Here is a 22673-nt window from a genome sequence, read left to right as displayed (position 1 = left end):
AACTTCCAGTTTGCATAGTTGTCTGTAGTCCCAAAACCTGGGGGATTCCAGGTTAGGAAAGGAAGCTTTAACACGCCGCTGACACACAAAATTTCATGACCTAAGCCACGTCATTTTGAGGTCTGATTTCAGCATAGCCAAGCATTCAAGGTTGGTTACAAAGCTCAACTAAATTTATTGAGGTCTACGAATAAAACATTCACTGTTTTTATTCACAATTCTTCATGTTCTAGGATTTATTTCAACTGAGAATTATTTGGGAAGGAATGAGCTGATAAATCCAACTCTAAATGGAGGACCACAAAGAACTCCATGCTACTGAAAATGGCCATACTATATTGTCTGGAAGAAGGGCAAAAAACAAGAAAAAAATTGAAACCATAACTCGACAGCCTTCGATTTAATTAACCATTGGTGTCTCACTACTCAACAGCCTTTGAAAAAAGATGTATATTTTTAATGGAAAGACCTATCCCATACAAAACTTATTCTGAGACAGATACTATAAATCCCTGTTTCTCTAAAATGCAGTGATATGCCTAAGTATAAAGTAATGCCCTATGATTTGCTCCCATTACATACACCTCTCACAGCATTATGTTAAATCACATTTCTTTTGGAATTCATTTTCTCTAAAATCTTTACAAGAAAGGCAAACTCATCCCTATACACATACATATAGTATTGTCATAGATCACAGAAAACTGTGTACATGTTCTCCATAGAAGGACATATTTCAAATAAAATAGTTATAACGTCAACAAACAATAGTGTTCCTTCTTCCCATTAGACATAGATTTCTGCAGCCCCAATTTTTGTACATAAATAGAAGAAAATAGTCTTTGGAATATTTACATCCTCTAGGATTTCCTGCCAGTGAAGGTTTCTACAGTTGTTTTTAAAGTTGTGTTTAGTTTTCATTTTCTCTCCAGCCACGGGCATTCTTTCCAAATTTATATACCAGTCTCCGGCCATCTACACGCTCAAGAATTTCTCTTTTATAATAGTATCTGTTAAAAGGAGATCATGAAATCAGATATATAAAAAACTCATTCACTGAGCATTTCCCCTTTTGATTTCATTTTGGAATTGGACTTAGCAATTAAGCTATTTTCTCACCAAATCAGAAAAAACCCAGTACCTCATCAGGCGTTGAGTTACTACTATCTCACAGCCTTTGCATAATGCCCATTGCATTCAAGATAGAATCAACAGAAAGCATATGGATATGTTCTAATAGTATTACTATTTTCTTGAAAATATTCCCATTGATTGAAGGAAAACCTTAAAACCTCTGCATCTAAAACCTACAGTTAAAAATTACATTCACTGAATATAAAATCCACTGAATGTAAAATGTTAGCCAAAATCTCTTAATCTAGTGAGAATTGGGCAGGAACTGGAACTGACCAACAAGCTTGATGCTGTTCCTATGTTAAGGGGAATTCGTATGATTGTTAACAGATGAACTACGATAAACAGATTATTATATTGAGCAGAAATGGCAACTGTGACTGATGATTCAGAAGGACTTGCAGAGTCCGTACATGCCACTGTTGTGGCACTTCAAGACAAATGATGAGTCATTGTTTAGTCAGGGAGTCTGCAGTTTCTCATAACTGACAAAATCTCTGTGTTCATGTGAAGACACTTTGGCAGTCCTTCTAGTAATGTAATGTGGTTTTCAGGTGGGGGAGAGGCCCTCAGAGTTAGGATCTTAGATTTCTCATCTTGCCACATCAATCCAACTGGTATCTTTCACTTGGATCAGAAAAAAAGTTCAGGAGGAAATTATGCCATAGGATTGTGCTTCACTCTATTTTACATTTTTAAAAAGTCCCTGTGATTTCAGCATACTCCGGCTGTTTGCTTGTCATTGCAGCCAGAGACTAAAGACAGTTGTTTTTTAAGCAAAATGTTCCCCTTTGTTACCTCATGGCACGGCTGAGTTTCTCATAGGTCATGCTACTATTGTTCTTCTTCTTTCCCCATAGCTGAGCCACTGCCTCAGATTTTAAGAATCTGAAGATGCCTTCTGACCGATCCTCCCATTTTATCAATCCAGGATTCTTCTCTGGATGCAGGAGAATGTCTCTGATAAACTCCCACAGATGAGTTCCTCGAGGAGCTATAATAAAATGATGTTCAGAAGAAACATTACTTGTGTTAAAAAATAAAGGGTAGTGGTATACATTTTAGACTCTGACGGGGTTTCCTAATACTTCTTTTTAAAAAGTCCTTCCTATACATTCTTAGGCTAGTTCTAAACCCTAGAGTTAATCATTGGCATTTGCGGGAGGGGGTCAAAACAGGAAATTGACATCACAATTGCAGCCCCACCCCTTTGTATATGCGTGTAATGGCAACACACATACAAGTGGCAGAGTTGGGATCTCAACATGACAATCCCCACCGTTCCCTTTTTTTTGCCCCCTGAAGATTAGCTGAACTTAATCCTTAGTTAATGTAATGACCTCACATTCTTAACTCATATTAATTCATTTATCTCAAAACCTGTTGGACTAATAATTTTCTTATGTTATGTATTATTCTGTATTAAAATTTAGGTTTTAAGGTTTTTTTAAAAAATGCCACAGAATCCTATATTGCAGATATATTTCTAAATTTTGACTTCTAAATGTTAACCTAAGAAGCAAATTAAAGAATGGCTGTTTTCGTGCCATATACTTAACAAGGTCAAATATAGTACATTATGGAAGATGTATCCACATAGTAAGCTGCAATTAGTATTAGCCTTGGTTAGTTTTTTTCAGGCTTATCTTGTTATATCAGTTCAGGCTGTTTGGTTAGTTTGAATGCATTATGTAAATTTAGAAAATGGGATAATTCGCTAATCAGGCTAAGCACATTGCGTGAGTTCAGCCTATATATAGCATGCAGTTGAACTTCCATTTTGTTTTACTCCAGAAAAAGTGGGTGAAACCTGATCAGCAAGAGACCCACCACATGTATAAATAAGAGAAGCTCATTTTGGTTTTTTTTAAAACTTGGTTGGCACCAACAGAGTTAAAAAGAATGTGGGGTGCATTTTGCCCAACAGGATGCATAGACTGAAAAACAGATGGGAATTCAAGAAACAAAGTTCAATACTCATTTGCTCTGAGCTTTATGAGAACCTCAACATTACTGACAAATATAAAACTGCAATCTTCAGGGATTCATTCTTTTTCTCATCTGATATGAGCCAAGAAAAAAATGAAATTTGTATTCCTGCATGTATATTCTGAGAAGTATTATAAATAAATAAATAAATAAATCCATTCTCAGCTATAATGATGAAGATTCAGACTGAGAATCAGGGAGAAATTACACTTAAAGAAATATAGTAGAATAAATTAATTATTTTTGTCTTGTAGTAAGGAAGAAGGGTTTTATTCTAAGTTCTCCTTAGAATACAATGCCTGAAAAGGCCCAAGTATAATAAAAAAAGTTCTTTACTTTTTAGATATTTCAGTATTTACAGTGAACATTTGATGCTTGACCAGGGCTAGCCCAAAACATTTTATTGCCTGAAATAGACCACCAGATAGCAAATGACCAGCTTTACCATGTTATCTGAATCTTACAAGTGCCTTGCATGGAGAAAGCATAATCACTGTTGTCTTAATCATCATTTTGCTGTCCTTTTATATCTCCAACATTACCACCTCTAGGGGCCACTTCACTAGACTCATTCAAGTGGTACACACTGATTCCACCTCACCATTAAATTTCATGGCAGAACCACATCATACCATTAGTGTGTTGGGGTCACATTTGTAGAAGAACAACCTGATTATGTGGGCTACGGGCATGCAGAAGATGTCTTTTCTAGACAGCTTTGGACCAAGTCCAGAAGAAGAATCAATGGCAGAAACATATGTAGTCCTTTTCTCTCTCTATTTGACATTAATTCCAGAGGGGAAAAATGAATGAGGAAGGCATTCTGCCTAGCTACAGGTTAGACACTGCTTCTGTTTTCCTATAGTATATTACATTCCTAAGTGTTTAACGTCCCCCTCACAGGGTAGAAATCCAAGAATAGCTGACTTACTGTGTTTCTTATTGTGTGATTTTGGAGGGTGATCTTGTGGAATTTTCTTCACTTCTGAAGAATCATCTGTAACAGAAAGGGGAATCAGTTCTTGTCTCTACAGATACACCTAAACTACTTAAAAATATGTCCCATTCTTCAACCATATGTTCCTCAAGGTTTCTGGCCATAATTGGAAAAGCAGCATAAAAACAAATTGGTATTTAGTCATTTCAGTAACAGGTTTCCAAACCATTTAGGAGTAAGTCAGTTGCCTCTACCTCAAGAAAGTGCAACTTTCACAGAGCATCCAACATTGAAAATATCTATAAGTCATGGAAAAAGTGATAACATTCTCCTCCTCTTTGCAATGACAGCCCAACCCAAACTTCATAGAATCATATTGGAAGAGACCATTTAGGCCTTTGAGTTTAATTTCCTGCTTAGTGCAGGAATTCAAATTAAAGCATCCCTGCCAGATGCTGTCTAAATTCACCTGAATGTATTCAGCGAATGGAAGACCACCATCCCTCTGGGTAATTGAATGGTTCTTGTATTCAATCAGAATGTGCCTTCTGTAACTTAAATCCATTATTTCATGTCCTGCATTCTTGGTTTTCTTTTGTGTAATATCCTTTCAGGTATTTGAAGAGTGTTACCACTCTTAGTCTTCTCTTCTCAAAGCTAAAAATACCCAAGTCTCTCTTCACAGATTTAGTTTCTAGTCACCTGAAGATATTTTGCCTTTTTCTAACCTATCCCAGTTTATTTGAATCCTTCTTAAAGTTGGTGCCTGGAATTCGACATAATACTTTAGGAAGGATCTGATGAATACAGAATAAAGTAGAACTATTATCTCCTATGATTCAGAAAACTATACTTCTCTTGATATACATTTGCATTTCCTTTCTTTGCAGCCATATCACATGCTGACTCACATATAATGTGTAGACAATTACTATTCCACAAATACTATTCTCATACCAGGTAGCCAGATATCTAGTGACTATGCATTTTATTCCTATTTCCTAAATGAATACCTTTTCATTTTTCTGTGTTTAATTTAATTTTGCTATTTTCAGCACATTTTTAACCTATCGTGATTCAGTGTTGTGTCACTGGCAAATTTGACAAGCATCTAAATAATTAGTTAAAAAGTTGAAGAGTTTAGGGCTTAGCATCAAACACTGTGGTTAAGTATGATGAAGAATCATTGATGAATATCCTTTGAGTAAGATGTTTGAACCAGCTATTGATCTGTGTAATTGTCATGCCATCTAGACTACACTTAACTAAATTGCTAAACAGAATATCATGGGTAATTTTGACTTTGTTGAAATTAAGATACATTACATTAACAGCATTTCCATAATCTACTAAATAATTCAAAGTGTTCTCACAATCTACTGAATAGATTCAAGCAAAAATAATGGTTTTCATTGCTTACTCTTTGCATCTGGCATTTTTAGTCCTACTACTGTTAATAGTCATATGCCGCCTATTTATATATTCTTTTTAAATAATTAAAAACTTCCTGCTTGAATAATATGTGCTATATTATTGAGCTGTGGGCTCACCCATAAAATTAGGTTGCAGTCCTATTCCCATCTGAATCCTGGGGCTTATTTCTAAGTAGACATATTTAGCACTGTAATGTTTATCAGTCACTGTGTGAAACAATACCTTATTTTCTCAGTTTTGAATTCAGTCAGCTTCACTTAAGTTCTAATATTATGAAAAATGGAGAAAAAAAGTTCCCTCAGATAAGATTAAAATGAAAATCAGCAAAAGTTCTAATCCCTTGTTTTATCCTGTTATTCTCCAAAATTTGTTATAATAGTATATACAGTAGTTTAGCAACCATTTGTAGTTACGATGGTGATGAAAAAGTAACTTTATGACCAATCCTCGCATTTACAACCTTTGCAGGTCACTCTCTCTCAGCCCCACTCACCTCACAGGGTTGTTGTAGTGGGGAAAATAGGAGGAGGAAGGAGTATTGGGTATGTTTGCCGCCTTGAATTATTTATAAAAATAATAAAGGCGGGATAGAAAATAAATAAATAAAACAAATAAAATAAAATTGTGGTGCTTCACTTAGTGACCACTTTGCTTAACAACCAAGTTGCTGGTCCCAATTGTAGTTGCTAAATGAGGACTACCTGTATCTTTGATTTCTTTTATATCAAGGAAATGTATAATATCAACACATACAATGGCTTGGCAAACAGCTGTTTCTGAGGTAATGAAAAAGCCAGATCCAGAGGAATAAAGGCCAGTGATATTGAAAATTCTTCAAACCAACAAATTTACAGAGGCAAGTTTCCTCTCATTATGATGCATATTCTCTCATGTGATAAGAAGGAACAGTTCCCGAACACTGACAGTTCCTTAAATAAATAAGGGGGGATGGAAGGGATAGGAGGGTGGCATGGATTGAGGGCACCCTCCCAACACATCTGAAAGTCAGTGGGTTGGGGAATGCACTAAGGCATTTACCTACTAATCCAAAGCTGCTAATCAGTTTCTATTTACCATATTTGTCAAAATGATAATCAGTTTATCATGTTGATAATTTATATGTTATAAATATATAATAGAATGTATACAGACAGAAGTAGATAGTTTCTATTTATTGTATTTGCCAAAATGATCATCCATTTAAGATGATCTCCCAACACCCTCAAAAAAACATATTGGCCAGAGAGCTTTTCCAGGAACTCAAGTTGTGCCTGCACAGCTTGATAGAGCACAGCTATTCTATAGTGTCATAAAAACTTAGAGCCCACATGCATTCTTTCACCTACATACATCCATAAACTGCCACCACAGGTTTCAATGGAAATTAACTATTTGCATGTGCAAATGACTTCCAGTAAATACCAGCCCCGGCTTCTGTACCAACTTGTCTGAACTATTTTGTTGCAATGCTGATAAGCATACCAGGAAAATGGATATAAACTACCACTACAGAAGAAAGTGGCAAGTACTTTTGCTCAGAGCTTAAAAAAACCCAACCAAAACAAAAAAACCTCAGCTAATTACATTCATGTCTTTTCTGCACTGGCAACCTGAGAGCACCATCCTCTTACGCAAACTGCTGAGCTTGTGGGAAAGACACAAAGCGTAATTAAGGCTTGCTGTTTCCACCCTCTCAGAAGCCAGCCCCGCCATTAAATCAAAAACCTTTGGGAATTTTGCTCTGAATGTGAGAATCCTAAAAAATTTAAATTATTTTGTGACTGAGGCAGCATACAAGCCAGCAAGCAGATAAATAAATGAATAACAAGTTAATAAATCACATAGCCTGATATAACATGTTATTTTGAGGAATAAGGGGAAGAAATCCTTGCTGGTTTTGCACTGTCTGGTGGTTTTCTGCAACTACCATAGAGACGTAAAGGAGATACGCTGTGGGGAATTTTAGAATTTTACCAAAACCTCACTATTCTTCCAGAGACCCAACATTACGCTGATGTCACAGCAGGGCATTTCATCAGCAAAGAAATGCCATCAAAACAATTGAAAGAAAGCAAAATTGAGCAAGACTTGTCAGCACCCAGAAAAAGCATATTTATGCCACAATCTGCCCCTCTCCTGCAATCCATGGCCAAGCCTCTTTTGCTGCTCTGAGGGAGCTGGTACAGGAAATTTCTCTTCTGCTGTTTTCAGAGGGATGGAAAACCAAAGGCAAAGCAGCTGATCCTGCCCTGTTGGCTGCCCCAACAGCAGTAAAGCATAGCATGCAGCATGGTGTGGTACAATCAGAGACTGCTCAACACCTCTTCAAAGAAAGACATTGCTTGTCATTTTCCTGTCTCTTTGGTAATGTTTGTTTTCCTCCCCTCATCATCCCACAATGTAAATGGAGGATTGTGTGGCTTCTTGAATACCGCAGAGTTAATAACTAATTCTTTCACACCTGCAAAAACAATAGCCTATCATTTTACAGGGAGAGAAGTTTTAAGCATGAGGAGTTTCTGAAGGCTGTAACTTGACAAATGAGAACAAGAAAAGACGTTTCAACAAAGGTGTCTTGCAAAACTCAATGAAAGGAAAATGCACAGAATTTGCATATGATTCAGAAGCATCCCACTCTTTTTGCAGAATATACAAATTCAGTTTAGAATACGCTGTGCCCTTGGCACGCTCTCCATCCAGTCGGATCCTCAGTTGGAGGGTAAATATATCACAACAGGGATTTTGATCAAATTTTGCTACTATTGGGTTTGAAAAGCTGGCAGCTGCTTTACATGAATGGGATGGAAGACAACAGGAAGAAAGCTCCTTAAATTTTCTACCTACCACACGGATAGTGTTTGCATGACATAATTTAAGAAACACAATTTTCAGGGTTTGCCCAAGACATTGAGTTCACACAGCAGTAATGGCCAGGCATGTGGTTCACTGTGTTATGTAAAGAGAAGCATGGTGTTATTAATGGAGGTCAGTTCACCACCTGTCTCAGCTGTATTGTGTCTCGGCTCAGCACCACAGGACTCAGCCAAATCATGTGATGGTTGATCCATATCTTTACAAACTGAAAACAAGCAACCGATGCTGCAGAGCAGCCACAAGGAGAATACAACAGCTAAATCATGCTATGTGCCAGCGTCATGGATTTGTTGCAAATTATTTGTGTTTCTTTGTATCAGAGGGAAAGACAGAGATGTTTTAGTGATTATTGCCCCATATCATCCTAAAGAAGAATATTTATGTCATTTGCTTTGCTATATATTATATTATTCACATACAACACTTTACTTCTTATCTCTCAATTCTTCAGTGCTTGCTGATTCACAGCTGTCCCTAAAATGAATTGATCTGGAAGTTCTGATTTTGTTACTTGCTCATTCTATCCCTTAGATCAAAGCAAAACATATATACATGTACACTTCAAAAGTGTACTTCAGGATTTGCACAAATGCAGCATCTCTGTGCTACTAATTAAAGCAACCTCACCTTTTTTCAGCCTCGATTGCTTACTTTAACTAGTAGCACAGATACAGTACATTTCAATGAATACCAAAGCACATTCTAGGCATGCACAATCACATGTACTCATACAAACAAAACCTGTATGTTTCTGCACATCTATAGTAATGAGACACCCAAAGTGTATAGAATATGGTTCGGATATCTGACTTTACCTAATGCTGACATGAGGCCTAAATTATGAAATGTTAGACCTACTTACCAATAGGTTGGTGACTAGTAGCACTGACAGAAATCTGTGCTCGACAGTAGGCTTTGCTGTCCACTAATTCTGAGGAGTTAGGAAGAAAGAATTTAACTTAAACCATTTTTTCAAAGTAATTTCCAGAGTTATTTCAAATGTTTAAGGTTCTTAAGGTAGTTACCTACTGTGCCACCATATCCACTATCATAGAAATAATTCTCTTCTTTCCAGGATGTCATTAAAGATGGATCTTACATACAATAAATAAATAAATAAATAAATAAATCCGGTGAAATAATAATATGTTCCATATTCAGAGCAGAAAATTCAAATTTTCAACAGAGATAGCACAAAGAAAAGCATCAGAATATCTTATTAATTACAAGAAGGCCTACTGAATGGTCTTCATTGACCAAATGAGACATTCTCACTTCCAAGGGTATGTAATCAACACATGAAATTGTTTTGATTTGTTCAGTAACACATGTAGGAAACAGCCATACTAACAGTAAGGAAAGCATGGGCTTACTCCAACCTGCTCCAGAATGGTGCCATGCATTTAAGCCTTCTTGGGCAATTTGGTGGGGGCTGCATGTACAGTTGGTGTGTGCTGAGACTGCCTCTGTTGTGGGTGAGTGAGATAACAAAAGGCTGATGAGTCATTGTTTGCTCACTCCTCCTCAGTGCTACTCCAAACATGGCACCCACCTACCCCCATTTTAAGCCTATGCCCCATGCTTTAAGCTCCCATAGTATCTCAAGTTTCAACAATTGTTAATTTGCTATTTAAATAATATTCTCGTGATGTCTTTACTTCTTTACTTCTTTGGATGCCTGTTACTTTCTTTTCATGTGTCATTGTTTTTTTTATTATTATTATTGTGGCTATGAGCCTCAAAAGTTGGAAACAGCTAAGACTCTCTGGGTCTCTGAAGAATTCTGATTTTGTGTACTGATACAAACAAAGCTGCCTTGCTAAGGCAGGACGAAAAGCTCTATACACCCAAACATCCTTTTTTGTTGTCTCTGTTTAAATCTATTCACGTTTCCTCAGTTCTACATCTAACTTTTATAGTGACTGGGAAGTGGGGGAGGGATACAAATTACAACGGCACATTCTCCAATTGCAATCGCATGGTATGAGTTTGCTGTTTTCTCTCTAAAATCTTGACCTGACAATCGTGCAGGATGGCAAGAAGCAAACATATTATTGTAGGGAGTGGGGTGAAAAATAAAGGTTTCACAACTATTCTAATTTATCTTTTGACTCATAGAACACACGCATGAGCACAAAATTCATCTGGGTATTGTTACCAGAGATTAGTCCCTCTGTACAAACATTTGTCACTTTTTAGGAGCTGTTAACTTTGTTTTTGTTTCCATTTCCAAATGCAAGTTTGGGGATCTACTTGTCTTTTACAGTAACGAATATGTGATTACACCTGGAAATGAATCATGATGAATGCTAAACCACTGTGCTTGGCCAGCTTAAAAGTTATGACATAGGAATTTAGTCGATCTTCTACTTACCGGCTACATGTTTGCATCCCAAACCTATGTGTTTGCAACACACCCTCTTGTAGTTTAGGTTCGTGAACTACCCATTGTTTTTTCTAAAAAAAAAGACTCACCCAAGTGGGAATGGGGGAAAATGTTTTTTTGCTATTCTGCATGGTGCAAAAAATTTGCAATAGCATTCAGCTTAGTGTAAGAAAACCCAAAGGACTCACACTGTTACCTGGGGTCTTATTCGATAATGCAAAAGAAAAATTTGAGAAAACTAATGTGATGCAGTGGGCAAGACACGGGAGATTCCAAGCCATGGAAGCTAAGTGGGTGACCTTGGGCCAGTCATAATCGCTCCAACAGATTCCCAATCTATCTCACAGAATTTTTGTAGTGGGGGAAAAAATAAAGAAGGATCACCTTGAGCTCCTGGAGAAAAGGTGGAATATAAATCTAATGGATAAATGAATAAAATAATCTCAGATTTATTCACTGAGCTGAAGTCAACAAATACTAAACAAAGGCACCATTTAGACTGCATTGAAATCACTGGGAAAAAATATTTTTTAAAAGGGATATGGACTGCATTTGCAATGATTTAGGAATCATTTTGGGGTGCTTCTCAGAAGACTTTTATTGTGTGATTGTCCTATTTTATTTATATTATTTGTGGTGATCCAGACAATGTGAGCTTTTATTTGGAACCCTCCTATATTTCTCCACCAATTCTCTTCTTGTTACCAGAGCAAACCCATTAAAAAAAGAATAAAATAATTAAGAAATGCTTCTTGACTATTAGGTCTAGGATTTGTCTACCTGAACACATCTTAAAAAATAGATATCTTCCTTGGTTGGCTCTGTTATATCCTATTCTTGTCTAGGTTGCCATTAATTATCTTCATTTATAAACATGAATCCCCAGAAATGTCCTAGAACTTTCTGCATGTATTCTTAATGTCATTGATATTATACTGTGATAGGACAGACTGATTTCCAGTGACTCAGAATTGCCTATTTTGATGCAACAGCTCTGCAGAGTCTCAGTCAGAGAAGAATCTCTTTCATCGGGTACTGACTGATCCTTTGAAGGCTGATGTCAGAGATCAAACTCAAGCCTTCAGCTTGCTCACCGATAATATTAGTTTGTAAAAATCCAGAAGGAAAGAAGGGGACTCCCTTGTAGTCACTTGTGAAAAACATGAATTACTATGAAATGAGGACAAATACTTTACATTAAACTGTGAAATAAATTGATGTTAAGCACCCTATGGTTTGCTGGCGTTTAGGAATTTCCAAATGGCCCAATAGCTGTGTACCATATTTTTTAAAAATACCTTTTCAGTATAATATTGAAAATAAAATAACATTTCACCCAGTGTTAAGGCTATCGAGGTTATACTGACTTTAAACAGATACATGAGCACCTCTGAAATTAATGAGTGTAAATGGCAAAAGCGGCGTCCCCCCAAAGGGTCAGACATGACTTAGTGCTTGCACAGGGGGACTTTCACCTCCCACCTTTCAAATGGCTTATAATGATTTTATAATTATCACAAAATAATTCCTGTAACATGCAAATGTGATTATCTATCCCCTTCCTAGGCTTGCATGCTGGTTTATTAGTTAGCTTATGAGTTATTTGGTCCTAAATAACCATTCTCCTTGTTCATTCCTAGTTTGCAATAGTTTGGAACAGAAAGAATACAGACATCACTCACCTGTTTGTTCTGTCTTAACAATGACATTGGGTGATGGATACACTTCACTTCCACACTGACCTGACAGAAATGAATGAATGCAGTATGCAATGCAATTACAAGAAAGGCAGAATTTCAACCATACAACCCCAGAACAGCTGAATTATATTAACCATAGGAAACAATGCCATTGAGAGCTATGTAAATAATATACCAGAATAATGAAAGAAAAGAAAAATAGATATTCTCATATTATCCCTGCTCCTCATTATATGGGGTAGATATATCTACTTCACAAACACCAGCAGAGTTGCTTCTTATTAAAATATTATTTAAGGAATCAGGTTGACTTGAGGCAAAAAAGCCAAACATTTTTAATATAGGGAAAGTAGACCTTGGTATTAATCAACAGTTACGCTGAAGATAACATGGTGTTTACTGTCACTAATGCACTACAGATGCAGCCTTTAGTGTCTACCTATCACTTTGTCTCAACTGGAAAAAAAATTAAAGTATTTTTTTAATGTAAAGAAGTTCACATTTGTTTACAAGAGAATGCTCAAGACCCCCATATATACCCTATAAACCAGGAAAAAAAAGTCAAGTTGGGATAGAACAGGCTAAGGACACCTGAATGCCCTATTTAATAATTATTTAGTGTTTGTGGCTACATTAATCATTGCAGCCATTTCAAATTTTCCCATTGGAACAAAATCTAACTTAAAAAAAACTTTGCAGTCTCTCTCTCCCTCCCTCCCTCCCTCTCTCTCTCTCTCTCTCTGGAATTGAGTTAAGGAAAATGTACTGAGAGAGATAGGTTTGCACTTAAGTTCCATCCCAAGACGTTCTGTACACTATTAGCATAAAGGATTCTGAAAGCCTGACTGAATGTCTTATACAATATTTTTCAAAGCTTCCCATTGGGATATGGAGACATTTTGGTGTAAATTACTAGAAGTAAATTATGTTTCAGAGACTTTGGCTGTATGGTCTCTGAGACATGGATTTGCTGAATAGCAATGCTTAATTTGTTATGTTGAGCCTTGGAACAAGCTGCTTTGATCTTCAGTCATATTAAGGAGTAGATATCTTTAAGATCACAATAGGAAAGAGATGCCACCACAAAAACAATTTCTATTTCAGCAGACCTAGAAGATAATATATAAAGCTGTTCAGATTTTAAGAACAAGGTTTTGTATAGTAGATTCAGAATGGATCAGTGACAAATGAGTTGGGCAGGATATATTATATTATTAAGTTTCTCTTTCCTTTCACCTCTTAATGATTTCTGAATGCAAGGAATACATTTTGTACAGAATTATATGTAGCGTCTAAAACTTCTTTTAGCAAGTTTTCCCAGCCTTAAGGCTCCAGACACTGCTGAATCAATTTCCATCATCTTTCACTACTGACTCTATTGGTTGAGGTTGATCAGAATTGTAGCTTATTAATACTATAATATCTGAGGATCCAAAGTTGGGAAAAAATACATGTATTTTAGTCAGAGTATTACCATTCCACTTAAGATGATGGAGGTTGCTGTAAAGAAGTTGTCCAGCAGTGCCAGCTGCCCGGGTGAAATCTTGCAAAGTCATGCTGCACAGATGATCCCCACTGATGTCAAATTCCTGGAATGGGATACAGTTGGCATCAAGCTGGTTGGTGTCCAAGAGATGTTGGAGCCATTCCCAGACCTGATACTTTGTCCAATACTGAGGATGTATTTCATGCCACTGAGTTCCAAAAAAACTGCTTGATGCTGCTGCAGGAAAAGATGTAGTAATCACTAAAGAAAACATTTCACTATCCCTGAATAATATTGGCAAAGTGAAGAATGCATCATTTTTATTCATTTATTAACTTATTTAAAAATCCTCAACACTTAAAAAGCCATAATACAGAGAGCAATAAATAATCAGAATAATCATTAATGTAAAGGAGATATAATAAGTTAAGCTACAGAAAGTAAAGTCAATAAAAGCAAACATCTTTAGGAATTAAAAAATAAACCCAGAATCTCTGCCCCTACCCTTTCGAACAGTCTTACTCAGAAGCTAAAGTTCTATAATAAAATAGCAAAATAAGCTTTTGGAACAAACCTCAGGGCCACTGATGAAGAGGCCAAGGCTACTTTAATATGCTCATTGGAGAACCCATAGCAGGGCTTTCAAGGAAAAAAGATCAGGTATGAATGATTAAATAGTCTTTATCCAGACTATTTATGTCCAGATTTGCAATCTGAGCTTCCAGAATCCAAATGGAAACCAATTAGATGATATCAAAATCAGAATTGCATGCAGCCTAAACACCAACCTAGTCAATATTGTAATGATATTGACTATGATGATGACCTCCACAAGCAATTACAATTTGTAAGGATCTTCAGAAGCAGCCTCATGTAGATCACATTACAATAATCTCATTAAGAGATCATTAAGGGAATTAGCCCTGACTGTGACAAGTTCATTCCTATTTTAAAAAGAAGGCAGTTGGTGGGGAAAATGAAGTCAGCATGAGCATCAGCATACAGAATTCTAATCCTGGGATTTATGATTATCCATTTACTCCAAGATAAACCATATTCCCTATGAACAACTCTAAGTGAATCTTGAGGAATTTACAAAGCAAAAATCCTAGTGGGTTGGTAGGCAATCCATGAAAACATTTTTACAATAGAAGTTGAATTTATATTTGTTGACTTGATATCAGCAACAGCAAGGATTGCAATAAGTGCGTGACATGAAGAATTTGTACACATTTTGGGATTCCCGTAAAGAAATATTAAGTTTTAAAATTGTAGTCACTACAAATTAAATCATAATGGCTTTTTTATATGATTAAGGGACCAGATTTTAGTGCTTATAAATTACATCATCTTTATGTACTCAGAACATTTACATCGCTCTATTTCCTTGTTTAGAAATAAGTGCTTATTTTAAATTTAATAATGAGAAAAAGACATCTTTAATGAGCCACTAACATGAATGTGAAATCAAGTATAATGGGTATTTCAGTCAAGTGCCAAATGAAAATATTTCTACCTCACCCAAAATTACTTCTGGCCATCAGTGGCAAACTTAGTTTCATTGTCAGTGAGAAGCAGTTAATATGAGCTCAGCACAGCAAGAATTGGAATCGAGACTTTCAAGTTGAAATGATGCTCTTTCCAGATTTCAAGCTTAGATTAGGACGTGTTGTCTATTTGGGTGGAGTTGCCTGCTGGATGCTACTGACAGTACCTACTTTGCAGAAAGCAACTGCTTTTTTTCTTTTATACTTTAAAGGGAAAAAATGAAAGAGTTAATTCTAGTTTATGATAATTGAACCATAGTCCACCTTGATAACATAAGATTGTAATTTTTAAAAACTGAAAGGAATATAATGACTTTCATGCCATCAAAATAAAAAGTGAGCTTTCCAAATAGCATAAGGACAAGAGAAAGATATATAGCTCCCAGACCTATTCATAGACCACCACTGGTGAATACTTCCTACCATTACAGGTGGGATATCCTTCTGTCCAGGTCGGTTGTTCGTGGAGAAGACTTGTGACGGAATTAAGACTCATTCTGCCAGTTCCTTCTAAAATCATGATCTGTAAATGCACCAAACAGCTCACTTAACTTGGACTTTTTTTCTACAATTGCCAAGAATATCCCATCCAAACAAGTAATGCTAAGTATCTTTCAAAACCTACCAATTAAAAACACGTTACTACAATCCCTTTTTGGATGAAAAAAAAATGTTGAGCAGTAAAACATGATTACATTTGATTTTCACAGATACAAGGTAAGTTCTTACAACCCCTATCCATAAAGAATGAAGGGATGAAGCAAAAACAAATAGGAGAGGAAATCTGCTTCATTTTTTGTTTGCTTCCTGAAAGTAAAAAACAACATAAAACCATAAAGCATAATGGTGAAATATAATTGGATGTTAAAACACAACTAATGTTATTTGACTTTTCCATTAAGTCAAATGATACTAATTTTTTAACAAATATACTGTTTACATAATGGTAGCTATACTTCCATGGAATTATATGCTACCTGAGACTGAAAGAAATATTGTGAAAAAATCTACGTTGCATTTGGCCTCCAGACTGTATTCATTAGTTCAGGTTATGACCTCTTGAATATATACTAGCTATTGTCATAATATAAAAACAAGCAATTTACAAAGTATGTTTGGATAAAATTTGAATCACCCTCTGGAGAAGGAGAAGGAAGTAACATTTGCTGTTTCACCCTGTCTCCTTGTAGCTTCACCCTTTGCTCTGTTCTTGGTGGGTCGATCATCCCACAAGTTATGTTCCACTTACAAGAAGTCTATATCCAGGACAAGGTCTACTTCTGATCACTGTCAGTTTTGTGGAGGTTTAATCCAAAAGTTTTTGTATCCTGCTTCCAAGTTTTCTTATCCAGGATAAATTTTATTGAGTCCATGAGAAGATGCAGGTCTAGAAAAATGCTGGATGTCCCAGTCCTTTTGCTGCTGAATTTTCCAGAGCATTCTACCTCAGGTTACTTCCTCATGCCAACAGAAGAGACATTTTGAATTGTTTTAAGTTATCACAACTGTTGCTCACAACTAATTCAATTCCTCCTACATCAATACTTCTGGATATTTTCTTCTTTTTTTGTGATAACTTTATTAGAATTTCAAAATACAGATAAAATACGAAGTATAGGAAAGACTGAGGAAAGAACTAAAAGGAAAAAGGCAAACTGAAAAACTGCAGAAATCGTTAGAAAGAAATACAAAGAGAGTTCCAACCCTCTTCAACACAGATATAAACACAAATATTTGATACATTAATCTCGTACTCTAAACCAAACCTTGATAAACATTAGTGCTACAAGTAATAACCATTTAATCATCAAAACCCAAAATCAAAACTTCGTTCTTTTCAGACACAAGCAAATAGTCCAAAACTTCTACGCAGTTTCCACGTAGAAACAAATCTATTCATGGTGTTTTCTCTTATCCATGCTGTCGATTTTGCCATCTCTGCCAATTCCAGTAATTTCACATCCATTATTCCACTGTGGGAATTTGTATATCCTTCCACTTTTGCGCAGCCCTTCTGAATATGTTCAGGTTGCTCAGAACCTGCAACTTACACACACGAACATTGGACAGGGAACTAAATCACTTCCTTCCCTCCCCCAAAACTGATTTCTCTTACATAAGAACTACTGCTGCTATTCTCCTCAAATGGTGCCGGTTTCCTACTTAACCCCAACTCTGTGTCCTACAACAATTTCCTCCCAAACCAATTTAAAAAACCAAAATTTTTGCACATTTGGTTGGTCTTGAACAAAAAACATCATTCATTTTAAATCTAATAAGCTTCATCCTCTTAAACGGGGCAATATTAAGCATTTCATCTAATTCTGACAAAAAATAAAGAAGTCATCATCATTAATCAAAGTTTAAAAATTCATGTAACAAAATGCTTTGAACTTAATGGTCCAAAAGTTATCATACTTCATCCCCTAAAAAAGAGCTACCATTCATTCAGTTGTGTAAAAAGAAATGAAGTTGATGACATTACTTTGATTGCTTTGGCATATTCTGCAGCTTGGTTTAAGTCTGCATCTCAGGCAGCAAAGTATCTTGGGCAAGCCCTGGCTTTAACACTTCGTATGGAATTGTATTCCTATTATTAATAATAACATTTGACACTAAGAAATGTCTAATTATCACTGAGGCTTGAAGATAATCTTCCCAGCAGATAACTATTACTCCTCTCCCACTACGAAAGTTACAGAATGTCAGAAAGCCTGAATACACTGGCACACTAATCGGAAAGCCTGTTTATCTGAAACCAGAGCCCTTATTTTGATAAAAGATACTCAGCCCAGTTTGCCACATCAGGAGACTCCTAACTTTATTGTACCGAAACTTTGTTCAGAAGGCAGAAATCATTCCAAGCAGTTTGAAAAGAATGGCTGAACTGTCTCAGTTTATTCTTTTGCATCACCAAAGAAGAAATGTATGTTTTAACTAAGGACTAAGGCTTAACACTTAGTCCTTAACTAAGCCTTAAGCTGCCAGACTGCAGTGCGTAAACCAGCTGGAAATGAGGCCAGTTTAAGAAAGAGAAAAGCATGAGAAGGAACCTCAAAATAACCCCACCTTGATTTTGTTTAGTCTAAGATGGGACAGAAAGAAAGTTGAACCAGCTTTCAAGATTTTATTATTCTACTTTATTGCAATAAAACGCTTTCCTAGAATCCCTGGTGTGCCTGTTTCTTGACCTGGCCTACCTCAAAGAGCTGACACTTTCCCTGATTGTGGATTCCCACTCTGCTTTACCCATCCAGAAAACATACCAGTTTTATCATTTTTCCTGTCACTTGGACTAGAAGGGGAAAGTGACAGAACGCCGGTCAATTTCACATGATTAAAATGAGTAAAAAACAGCACATCATTTCATGGTTCCACTATTACATCAATGAAAGTGTAAAAAAAGGCAGGAAAAAAGAAGTTCACCCTTTCCCTGTTTCCTCAATGAACAACATGACAGGTCCATCGTTTCACTGTTCTATCAGGGAACTTCTTAAAAAACAAACAAACAAACCCAAAACAGATTTTCCTCATTCCAGGTATGAACTTGTAAAAAAAAAATGGTTGTGGAGAATGAAGGGATGAGGGAGTACTGTGCTACTGAGGGAATCTGTCTGCAATGAAATGAGAGCAGACAAAGCAGATAGCAGTCCTTGAATTGACACAAGTGAGAAAACATGACTTCTGAGGCACAGAAGAAAAAGACACACCAAGATTGTCTTCCTAGTAGGCTGATTGTGTGTAGGGGCCAGGGCTGTGCATTTCTGCCTTTGAGAAATAGTCAGTGACCTGGTCTCACCCTGGGGTGTGCTGGACATGTGGATCAGCCCTAAATATATTTTACTTTATGGATCCTTCTATAAAGGTGTAGGATAACTATCCAACCTTATGAAGGAATGATAGTGTTTGCTGCTTAGCACACACTCTCTAAAGGCTGGGTTTCTGAAACTTGGGCTTGCAAAGGAAACATTTATATTTCTTCTCCCTTCGAACAAAAGATCAACAAATTAGAAAAACCCACAATACAAAACTTAAACATTGGAATTGAGTAAAAAATGCTTGAAATGACTTATTCAGCTCCGTTTTTTGTTTTTGCTTTTGCTTTTTTGCGGGAGGGAGGTCTTTGGCTCCCATAGCAAAAGAAGATACCTTGGAGGTATAAATGCAGGGTATGAGTCAGATAAATCAACAAGGGATAGTGTTCAGTGCTGTTGAGAACACAGGGCCCTTGTTTAAATGACAGATTTAACTAGAGAGCTTAGAGAGTTTGGTTTAGTGGGTAAGGTGCTGGCCTAGAAATTGGGAGAAGTTGAATTCAAGTCCTCCCCAAGGCATGGAAGCCACTGGGTGACTTTAGGCCAGTCACTCTCTCTCAGCCCAACCCACCTCACAGGGGGCATTAAAATATAATAAATAAATAACTGGGTCATGCAGGGAGAGTTAGAGAGATAACCAAATCCAAAAGGGTTTATTTTAGCTCCAAAGAACACAATGGGATTGGGCTAAAATAACTTCTGCCGCCTCCACGTCATCTGACATAGCTTGTTGGAGAATTAATTACTCTTTGTCCCCCGTTGCCTCCTTCCTAGGGCTGAGAGAGAGTGACTGGCCCAAAGTCACCCAGGTGGCTTTCTGCCTAAGGCAGGACTAGAACTCATGATCTCCTGGTTTCTAGCCCAGGGCCTTAACCACTACTCTCTGGCACAATTTAATAATTTGTCTTCATGCTTACTTGAAGGAAGGAAGATATTGTGACATCCCATCAGCTAAGCATCTCAGTCAGTATGGAATGGGCAAGGCTGAGATAGTGGGGTATGTTCCCTTGTCCTCTTTCAAGCATCTAATCTAATTCTTCCTTTCATTAGATCAGAATCCAGTAATTTCTGATAGAATGGCTAGGACCTATTCTCCGCCTTGTGTAGCATTTCACCAGTTGTCCCTAGTTGTTAGCACACTGAGGAGCTATATGTTGAGTCAAGATGATAATATATGTGCAATGCCATCTTCCTGTATTATTTTAACCTACTCAAAAGGTTGTATACATACACACAAATACACAGCATACACAAACACATTGGTATGACAAACATATTATGCACGCCACAAGCAGCATGCAGGCCATGAGTTTCATAACCTTGCACTGAAGTATTGTCTGTTCTTTGTATAAATGCTAAAGCCAGACTAAGCTAGCTGCTTTTCTACAGATGCAGTACTATATATAAGCAGTAAAACATAACCTTCTGGCTGTGATTTAGCCTTTGGTCAGATGTTTGTTTTCTCTGAAATAAATATTCCTAGGGTTGTTTAGAGTAAATAGAAGTGTGGAACTTAAACAAAAATGCATACTTGTACACAATAAAACAACAGAAGAAAAAAAAAGTAGAATTAAAAATGTAGGTAAGGATAAAACCAATTATCATGGCAGACTAGTTTTCTTGGATCTGTAGGGAATATTCTTGAATATTCATGCTATTAATTAAGAATTTGTGGCAATCTTTGCATATTTGGAATTCTTAGACAATACTGTGGGTTCTCTCAGAGAGAGGGATGGTCTAGTCCTGTGTTTCTCAACCTTGGCACCTTGAAGATGTGTGGACTTCAACTCCCAGAATTCTGGGCAAGGCTGGCTGGGGAATTCTGGGAGTTGAAGTCCACACATCTTCAAGTTGCCAAGGTTAAGAAACACTGGACTAGTCTACCAAGGTACAGAAAACATGCCGAGCCCTTTACTAGCGGTGACCACAGGGGGCATCTGGATGTAATGTGTGGCATACGCATATGGGCATACTTCTACTCTCCCCTCTGTGTGCACTGAGAAGAATTGAGGTGGGCTTCCCATGCTCTGCTCTGGCTCATTTGCCCAGGAGAGAAGAGGGATGAGTTTAAAAAGGAGCAGCCAGCAACACAGCAGGCTGCTTTCTATCTGCCTCTCCCATACAGAGGCCTTAGGGGAACTGGGGGCAGGGGGGGATCCAACAATCCCCAGCCTAACCTGGCCCATTTTCAAACGTGATCTTTCTTTTGCTAGCTTCTTCCCTGATACTTAAGTTGGTTCAGTTCCACTCAGCTTTCAGAGGATTATTCTGCAGACAGAATCATCTGCCTCTTCACGTAATTTCTTTCCAACATTCCTTTAGGTTGCAAATAAACACACAGAAATGGCTGCCATGGGGGGGAGGGTAGTCATGAAAACTTGTTTACTGGAACACAAACTGGTGAAGTTGTTACCTCCCCTCTAGTCCTCTAGGAGCTCTCTACTATCCCAGCTTATCTTTGTCTTTTTCTCTGGGCATGTGGGCACAATTCCCACCAGAATACTTGCAGATGCCCAACATTATTTTTTTCTATGGATGCTTATGAGTAAGGTCCAGAGACATTCTTGTAAATAAAGATCATGCTCAAGTTGGCTTGCCATTTGATTTAATTTAAATTAATAAATTTTAAATTTATTTAAATTTTAAATAATGTAAGTTCAATTTATAAGTATTTTAATTAAAATATAAATACAGCAGGGTGGGGTAGGAGCTTGGCAGGTGAGAAGGCAGGTGTGCCTGTGGTCACATTACATATCCTGATTTAGCACACAACATCTAATTTAGCATTTAAATTTATTTTTCTTGGGTTAGTAGATAGGCAATGCAGCAAAAAATGCAGCAAATAAATAAAGCAGCATTCTATTCTAAGACACTGTAAGTTCTAAAATAAGGGCTATTTATTTTTGGCTTCCTTCAACAACTGCTGCTTACACTAAATACTTCAGTCCTGGAGACTTAAATCTAATGGAACTATGGAACTATTCTATTCAAATGCAAACATTTGAATAGTACCATGCAAAAAAATATCCCTAGTACCATGCCAAGGGAAAAAAAGCAAACTGGGTGGAGCGTGGCACTCTCACAAGAGGAGTGTGTCTGAAGGTCCTGTCTTTCAAAGTACAGCATAATCATCTCTTCAGAAGACTGCTCCTCCCTGGTTTCCCAGTTTTCCATTAAATCTCGGGGGAAGATACAAGACTCTTCCCATTGGGCTTTCTCAAATTGGAAGGTATGGTCAACCATGAAAGCTTTAGAATAACAAAAACACACATAACAGAAAGAAATACCTGCAGAGGAACATTCTGCCATTTCCAGTAGTAAAGTACGTTCAAAAACACTAAGATAAATTAGAAACAAATTCTTAAAAACCT

The 22673-nt window shown here is 37.0% G+C and overlaps 1 protein-coding gene across 3 annotated transcripts in view; it reads right to left on the bottom strand.

The window, feature by feature from the left end:
• Positions 1-155: 155 nt before the first annotated feature.
• Positions 156-22673, bottom strand: part of EHF (ETS homologous factor) — a 33927-nt gene continuing 11409 nt past the window's right edge. Inside the window, exons 2-9 of one of the 3 annotated variants that reach the window (XM_063289623.1) lie at positions 15911-16010; positions 13929-14177; positions 12437-12496; positions 9394-9462; positions 9231-9299; positions 4055-4120; positions 1933-2128; positions 156-1010 (exon numbers count right to left, since the gene is read on the bottom strand). In XM_063289623.1, the coding sequence (XP_063145693.1) occupies positions 911-1010; positions 1933-2128; positions 4055-4120; positions 9231-9299; positions 9394-9462; positions 12437-12496; positions 13929-14177; positions 15911-16007 (906 nt within the window). In that variant the 5' untranslated portion in view covers positions 16008-16010 and the 3' untranslated portion in view covers positions 156-910. The remainder of the gene's footprint in view (positions 1011-1932; positions 2129-4054; positions 4121-9230; positions 9300-9393; positions 9463-12436; positions 12497-13928; positions 14178-15910; positions 16011-22673) is intronic. The other 2 variants (XM_063289624.1, XM_063289622.1) reach the window with 2 other exon arrangements.

Source organism: Candoia aspera, chromosome 1, assembly GCF_035149785.1.
Source record: "Candoia aspera isolate rCanAsp1 chromosome 1, rCanAsp1.hap2, whole genome shotgun sequence".
NCBI classification, from domain to species: domain Eukaryota; kingdom Metazoa; phylum Chordata; class Lepidosauria; order Squamata; family Boidae; genus Candoia; species Candoia aspera.
This window is presented reverse-complemented; position numbering and strand designations above follow the sequence as displayed.